Consider the following 8,142-nt stretch of genomic DNA (forward strand, 5'->3'; position numbering starts at 1 on the left):
ATATTTCATATACGAGGGACCGAGACCTGGTCTTTTAATTTTCCAAAATTGGTGTCCAATTTATCAATCTTTAGAAAGTAATCAAAAAAGCTTTTTTCGAAAGCTTGAAAAGATAATTCTTCCTACATTTACACAAATGATTAAATCCAAAGATATTACCGATTTTAGGATGAATATAGTTCTTTAGTTGTGGTTACCGTTTAGGAAAAGGTTGCCAGCCCTCCCTTATTATTGGCTGACAAACCAATTTTGTCGTTATAAATCCTGTATTTGATTATTTGTTGAAGCATTTTTTGCTAAACGGTCGAATAACAAAAATCATTGAAATAAACTCACAATACTTTGAAATTCCATTAGGTGATACTCAAGTAAAAATAATTTTTTATCAGTATATTAAAGTTTTTCCAATAATGGCTGACCACACTGTATAAAAACTCAGAAAAAACCCCATAAAAATTGATATCCCGGAATTTGGATAGGAAAAGCAAGATAGAATGAAAATACCGTAGTTTATTTTCTTCAAATTATCCTAAAAACGTCCACATAAAGAAACAAGTTAAAAATGCTAAACGACCATGTCACTCCAGATATCTTTTTTTTCATAGATTCGAATTTTTGTAGGATTTAGAACTCCAAATGCCAAATTATTAGAAAAAGTATACAAAAAGGTTTCAACGATATTGAGTGAAGTACATTTGAGATAATGGAAAAAAAAAAATAATAGTCAATTTTGATTTCAAGAAGTTTTATCAGAGAGAGAGAAAGAAAGAGAGAGAGGGAGTAGTCAACGCTCGCCCCTTTATAATTACTCGATTGTTTTGTTTATTGATTTAGCCAACTAGAAAAACATACTGCAATGTAGAGTTCAATTAGCTTTGACTAACACCATATCTTCGCCTCCAACATAATATTGTAAAGCACGCAACCATTGATGCATATTCAATGACTATGTGTATCCAGCTTCAAATAATAAGCCAAAAAACTAGAAGTGAAAAATCTGGGACTGTTCCTACTTCATCTCAACAACAATACGATGTGAAAATCGATTGTATTCTTCTCGAAGCTACGATCGAGGGAAAAATAATAATCTCGGCCGAATCAGGTCCACGTGTACTTGCAGATCGCCAAACTTTCACCGTAAGCCAAGCTTCTTCTTTTCCTTTTCTTTCTTCTTTGCTGTCATGATGTTTCGATCTTTCCAATTACTTTTGCGTAACTTGATTGGTCTGTTACCAACGTATTTACCTGTGTAAATTGAGAATTTATTAGGAATCTTTATAAAATGACATCGTTTAAAGTACTCTCGGATACCTAATACGCGTCGCACCCGCTAATTAATTTGTCGAAAACTTTCCACCCAGGACATCATTCAACCTCCCCCCCCCGATTATTAATAATATTAATGCGTCTTTTGGGTATTTCCCTCACTTTTTGTCCCATGAAACAAAAAAAGAAACCGTGTAGACACACCTTTTTTCTTGTGTTGGTTGGAAAGAGCATGTTGCATTGCACCGACGCGAAAAAAACTTCTCGTGTCCCCAAGCCTTTAGACTCCTTTTAAGAAATTTTCCAGGATATTTTCATTCCAACCCTCTCCCTGCTTATTAACTTTCGAGAATTTTTCCACCCACACTAACCCCCCGTATATTAGGTACCCGAGAGTATCTCCTATCTGCTTATACAGCATTTCCATAAAAAAGAAAACAACTTCTCCCATTCCCGGCTATAGTAAGTACGAATTTTAACATAATTTTATATCGGGTGCACCAAAAAAAAGTATACAAGTTTGTCGAGATATTGTGAGCTTCTGGATTTAAATTTTTAGTTTATTCTTGCTGGCCCAGCGCTAGCGATAGGACCTTTCATTTTATTATATAGAGGATGCACTTACTTGAATTTTGAGCTATCATACATTAAATTTTGAAAAAGTAGTTCGAAAGTTAATTAAAAAAAAACTGACTTTTTTTCCATGTCGAAATTTCAAAAATTCATGGTTCTTATAAAACCTACAATGAACTACAATCAGTGCCATAATATATTGGCACTTTTGGCTAATTCACAATTTTTTGAAAATTGAAGTTCAAGCGAGAATGTCAATTTTTATCTGAAAAAGCTAATTAAAATTCAGAAAACGCGTGTCAAACTAAAAATCAAAAACATTCAAACAGAGCGAGAAATCATTTTCACCAACTTAACGCAACAAGGACAAAAGTTGAAAACCAACAAAACAAAACAGCGACAAACCTTAAAACCAACAACAATAACAAAATAAAAACAAAGAACCAAAAAGTAACAACCCACAAAAAAAAAAAAAAAAAAAAAAAAAAAAAAAAACAATCTTACAATAGACAAACAATCAATATAAATCTACAAATTTAGCGGAGAGAAAACCGGTAAGTGAATTTAAAGAAAGTTGAGAAATAAATGGAAAGCGGATAGATGAAGACCAAAGTCTGGCATCAGGTGTGGCCATGAGTAAGCTTGCCCTGCTACTCTAGAGTCACCCGTCATCTTAGGCCTTCAACTTAATTTCATCGATTATTTCGATCTGGGAGGGATGTATTGGTTTCTAGGCTATATTTCAAGCCCTACTGGATCATTTTTGAACTTTTGGATCCTCAGTCTTAAGTCTAGCGTTAAAACTCAGAGTTAAAACTCTACCCTTCGAACCTACTTTAGCACTTACAAATCGACTGTGGTTTCAAAACACCACGGTGAATTTCCCTTTTGTGCCAAGTATTTTGTCACTGATTGTAGTCTGGAGTCTACAGAATTCGAACCTCTCTCAAATGTCACCTTAATTCGAACAATTTTTCTTGCCCCTTAAGTTAACAATGCCTTATAATCTAGTTTTCATAACTCGAACAAATTTAAGTTCTTCGTCAGTGTTTGAGTTTTGGAGACATCCAATTGTATTCAAAATTCGACCATTTTTTACTGACCGTTCATTTCTCTCATTGCTTTCAAATAATCTTGAGGATCTTTGAAGCTGACGAAACCATAACCTTTGGTCTTCTTCGATCTCTTATCACGAACGACGCGTGATTTGTTGAGGGAGGGGTACTTGGAGAACGCCCGAAGAAGGTGGTCGTCGCTCACTTCGTTACCCAGGTCACCGACAAAAATACGGAAATCATCTGAAAATGGAAGAAGGATTTTAGAACAATGAACTTGTAGGCTGAGAAGTGGCCCCTTCCACTTAAAGTCGTAAAAAAATAGAGGTTAAAAAAATTGGCAGTATTCCAGAGGATTCACAGAGATTTTAATAGATCTAGATAATTTGTCTGATCAAATTAAACACCGTAAAATGAATGTGTTGAAGTATTGGATGTATGTCCAACCAGGTCCAACAGCTTCTATGGCAAGGGTCGATAGTATATTTTATAATTTATTAATTTTATTATTATTCTAAGTTAGAAACCACGCCTTAACTTGAAGAATGTAGTCTCAAAAAGTTACAAACAATTCAAGACTTACTAGGATCCCAATCGAGAAGGCTATCATCTTCCCAAACACTGCTCCCTGCCACACGAACAACCGTCTTCTTCTTATCTTTCTTCTTCTTTTCACCACCACTCCCACCGGGTCCACCTACCACATTGTCAGCGGTAGGATTGTTAATATTTGAAACAGATGATGACATGTTATCGTTGCTTGATGTATTGTTCGCTGATCCACCAAAATTGTTTCCTATAAAATTAATGACAGGAATATTGTTGGCAGCAGGTTCTTCAACCTTCAAGTATTTTTATAACAAAATTCAGAATGTTTCATCACACCTTAAAAGGCAGCAGAACTGTGGTTTTCTAATAAATATATTTATTCTGAATCATGAACTATGTGATACCTATACAATCTAACGAAAGATGTTGAGGTTTTCTTATGGTATCCAATTATGTTTACTCTCATTTGTAGTCATTCAGATATTTTGTTTTCCCCTCTACCCTTGACAATTGAATAAGTTTCTGAAAAGGCTCACTATAATGTAAAGTCTACTAGATTGGGGGTCTACTATATTATAGTTTTAATTGTTCCGAAAGGAAGGGTAGCTGAAAAAAGGGTAGTAAAATTTACCTGGCGCAGATGAGGGCATCGCCATTGGAGGAATCGGCATTGGCATCATGGGAGGAGGGACCATCATTGGTGGAGGAACAGGGAGACCACGCATTGCCGGTGGTGGCGGTAGGCCACCTGGTGGTCCCCCAAACATATTAGGTGGCATCTGAGGAGGGGGACCAGGAGGGAATGACATGGGTGGCAGCCCTCCACTACAATTGCGGTTTTGGTTCATGAATGGTGGAGGGGGCATGGGAGGACGGCCCATGAAGCCAGGTGGACCCACCATGTTGGGCATCTTTGGCATTTTTGGTGGAGGAGGGAGATTGCCAGAAATCTCCTGCTCAAACCTGGACAAAACAGAACAATAAGTATATTCCTGGGGTTTGAAGTGATAAAAGTTTTATAAGGATTCAAAGAACTTCTTTAAAAGAATATCGTTAAAGTTTCACTCAAAATGTATAATGGTCAGTCTAAAAAGGAAGGTGTAATAATGGATTTAGAATAGTCAGTCTGAGGAAGGTGTAATGATGGATTTATCATGTTCGTCATAATGATGAAACAGAAAAGCATTGCGTTGCAAAAACCGAAACCTTCATTATCTTAACCATCAAAATCGATAAATTTCAAAGTGTTGTAAGGGAATAAAAGTTTTTAATAAGGGTTGTGAGAAGATCATGATATCCAGAAAGACTACACAAATTATAACACACATGGCATGAATACCTGTTCATTTCATCTTCCAGGTTGAGTTTTCTTTTGTTGTCATCCCCCATTTTTATTTTTTATATCTATTTTCAATAAAGAATTTAATCATTATCATATATTTATAAATGGTTGCCTTCATTGTTTAATATTTTTCAGAGGGAAGGGAGGGAAAGACAATTTAATACAATATATTACAATCTATTGATAGTCATAATTTAAAAGACAAATTCGTTCTTCTCCATTTTCGATGTTGAGGGAATGTTGAAAATGGTACGTCAAGATTTAGATCATGAAAGCCACCATTCGTATTTAAAAACTTTGAAAGCCCCAACTTGCTATCAACTGTAATTGAAGTTATCTTTGACTATTTTATTTTGTTCAATACTACAATTTTTGTACAAAAAAATTGAGCTCAAAACTTCACAGTGAGCTGGACTGCCTATCTCTGCTATTTTTTAAATATAAAACTATGTAAGCCGGAGCAAAAATAAACAAGCAACATGCTGAATGGACCTACCTGATGATGAAAGTTAGTTAGCATTGATAGCAATGCGAAAAGAAAAATGAAAAAAATCAGTCAGAAAATATAGCATTTAGCAAAAATACACAACACAATAAATTCATCATTGATTGTTGATGGGGGGGGGGGGGGGGGGAGGAGAGAAGGGTTGTAGGGAAAAAATAAATAGGAAGTTCTGGTCTCAAAAATCAGTTTTATTGACAATTGAATCATGCTTGATGGTGAGCATTGTTATCAATAATGTTTTTGTGTGAAAAATAGAACATAGAAATACCAGGAAAAAATCCAATGAAAATCTGCAAAAACGGCGATTTCCGGCAACCGGAAAATTTTTTTTCTCAAAAATCGAACTCGGCCATTTTTTGAGCATTGCGAATACGCATCTTTCTGCAAAAAATCAGAAAAAACTAAAAATGAAAATTCGAGAAAATGCCAAAAAACCAGTTTTTCCGGCATATTTCCGGCATTTTCGGCCGGAAATGAATTTTTTCGAAAATCGGGCTCCGTCACAATTTTGGTATTGAAATTTTGCATCAGTGTGCAAAATTTCATGAAAAAATATAAAGTACAGATCAAGAAATTCAAGAAAAGAAATACCGTTTTTCCGGCGAAAATCGGCTGTTCCGGCTTTTTTTTTTTAGAAAGTTCCGGCTTCAAAAATCAATTTTTATTGAAAATTGAAACATGCTTGATGGTGGGCATTGCTATTAATAATGTTTTTGAATGAAAAAACAACCAATTATATGGAAAAGTCCAATGAAAATCTAGAAAAACGGCGATTTCCGGCATATTTCAGGCATTTTCCGCCGGAAAAAATTTTTTCTCAAAAATCGGACTCGGCCATGTTTTGAGCATTGTTAATACGCATCTTTGAGCAAAAAATCAGAAAAAACTAATGATAAAATCTCGAGAAAATGCCAAAAACCAGTTTTTCCGGCATATTTCCGGCATTTTCGGCCGGAAATGAATTTTTTCGAAAATCGGGCTCCGTCACAATTTAGGTATTGACATTTTGCATCAGTGTGCAAAATTTCATGAAAAAATATAAAGTACAGCTCAAGAAATTCAAGAAATACCGTTTTTCCGGCGAAAATCGGCTGTTCCGGCGATTTTTAGAAAGTTCCGGCTTCAAAAATCAATTTTATTGAAAATTGAAACATGCTTGATGGTGGGCATTGCTATTAATAATCTTTTTGAATGAAAAATGAAAAAAAAAACAACCAATTATATGGAATAAGTCCAATGAAAATCCAGAAAAACGGCGATTTCCGGGGACATTTTCCGGCATTTTCGGCTGGAAAAAATTTTTTCTCAAAAATCGGTCTAGGCCATGTTTTGGGCATTGTTAATACGCATCTTTGAGCAAAAAATCAGAAAAAACTAATGATGAAATCTCGAGAAAATGCCGAAAAACCAGTTTTTCCGGCATATTTCCGCCATTTTCGGCCGGAAAAATTTTTTTTTTCGAAAATCGGGCTCCGTCACATTTTGGGCATTGCCATTTTGCATCATTGTGCAAAAAATTAGAAAAAACTAATGAGCCAATCCCGAGAAAAGCTGGCAACACGAAACACGAACGAACGGACGAACGACGAAACGACGACGAACGAACGAACGAACGAACGAACGAACGAACGAACGAACGAACGAACGAACGAACGAACGAACGAACGAACGAACGAACGAACGAACGAACGAACGAACGAACGAACGAACGAACGAACGAACGAACGGACAAGGGTTAATTTAAAGGACTACCTTAGGTAGGTCCAAAAAAATGCTGACGAATGGGGTAAAGGTTTATAAATAAAACCAATTGAACAAAAGGTGTTTTTTGTACTTGAGAATCGATTGAAGATTTTGGCAAAGTGTTTTTTCAGAACGCTGAAAAACTCTGATTTGGATCTTCCTTAAGGTAAAGGTTGCAGGATTTGGGTCAGCGAGGCAAAAATTGGTAAACAGCTGGTGAAATCATTATCTTAGAATATCGAAGTTCCACCTATATACACTGTTAAACACCCCTAAGACCCTAACACACAGCTTTGTTGGGCACTTTTCCATAGTTCATATTTTTGCATCAATTCTTGAAAATTAATATTCATATAAGATTTCAAATTTTTCTTTTATTGAATGATTTTTTGTGGCACTTTGTTGACAATAATATAACTCTTGCATCAACAGTTGGGTGTGTTTAAAGGGGAACTCAACAAATTTTTCATTTTTATTTTTTTTCTGATTTTTGGTAATATTAAGTATAAAAATGAGAAAGAAAGTATATAGGTTCGATCTCTCAAAAAATCACCCCCTTTCTTTTTAAAAAAGATCGACTTCTCTTTGGATTATGACGTCAAAGTATTCAGAAAACAGAACAAATTCAGTTATGACTACAGTATGTTTTCAGAGTTCTGTTTTAAATAAGAAATAAACACATAGAATAGTATTCCTGGTAAATTGTGGGTGATTTAGCTGAATAACAATAAAAAATCCAACAAGAAACACAAAAATTTAGTCACAAACACTCTACTGAAGGGCCTGTCTTCACTGATTTTTAGCCTGAGAAGATAAGCATCTTCCTCTTTCTGAATGCAGCTACGTCATAAAACAGCTGAAAGTGCGTCTTTTTTATTTGATAAACAATTTCATTTTAGTAGAGGGGAGCCTCTTTTTAAAAGCTCATTAAACAAATTTTTAGAGTGAAAGGAGAGTTGCAACCTTGAAATTTTGAAATTTATCGTTGAAACAAACCATTTCAGGATAGAAACAAAAAAATCCAAAATTTGTTGAGTTCCCCTTTAAGATAAAAACAGCAGTTATAGCCGAAAACCGTAATTTTTTTCAACAATGAAATGCTGAATCAG

The 8,142-nt window shown here is 35.1% G+C and overlaps 1 protein-coding gene across 1 annotated transcript; it reads right to left on the reverse strand.

The window, feature by feature from the left end:
• Window positions 1–488: 488 nt before the first annotated feature.
• On the reverse strand, window positions 489–4,860 carry LOC136808343 (RNA-binding protein 42-like). The gene is made up of 5 exons (XM_067064874.1): window positions 4,783–4,860; window positions 4,075–4,406; window positions 3,478–3,690; window positions 2,943–3,137; window positions 489–1,245 (listed from the first exon to the last, which is right to left on the reverse strand). The coding sequence occupies exons 1-5, from the start codon at window positions 4,830–4,832 to the stop codon at window positions 1,133–1,135; spliced, it is 903 nt and encodes a 300-aa protein (XP_066920975.1). The 5' UTR covers window positions 4,833–4,860; the 3' UTR covers window positions 489–1,132.
• Between the last annotated feature and the right edge of the window lie 3,282 nt (window positions 4,861–8,142).

Source organism: Clytia hemisphaerica, unplaced genomic scaffold, assembly GCF_902728285.1.
Source record: "Clytia hemisphaerica strain Z4C2 unplaced genomic scaffold, Clytia hemisphaerica genome assembly, whole genome shotgun sequence".
Lineage (NCBI taxonomy): Eukaryota > Metazoa > Cnidaria > Hydrozoa > Leptothecata > Clytiidae > Clytia > Clytia hemisphaerica.

Bases quoted from the DNA above. Each gene is read 5' to 3' on its own strand.
- LOC136808343 (XM_067064874.1), bottom strand. From the start codon at position 4,832: ATGGGGGATGACAACAAAAGAAAACTCAACCTGGAAGATGAAATGAAC. The intron at 3,138-3,477 runs GTAAGTCTTGAA...TTCCATTTTCAG, and splicing joins CCTTCTCGATTGGGATCCTA to ATGATTTCCGTATTTTTGTC. The intron at 1,246-2,942 runs GTCAGTAAAAAA...CAATTTACACAG, and splicing joins AGCAATGAGAGAAATGAACG to GTAAATACGTTGGTAACAGA.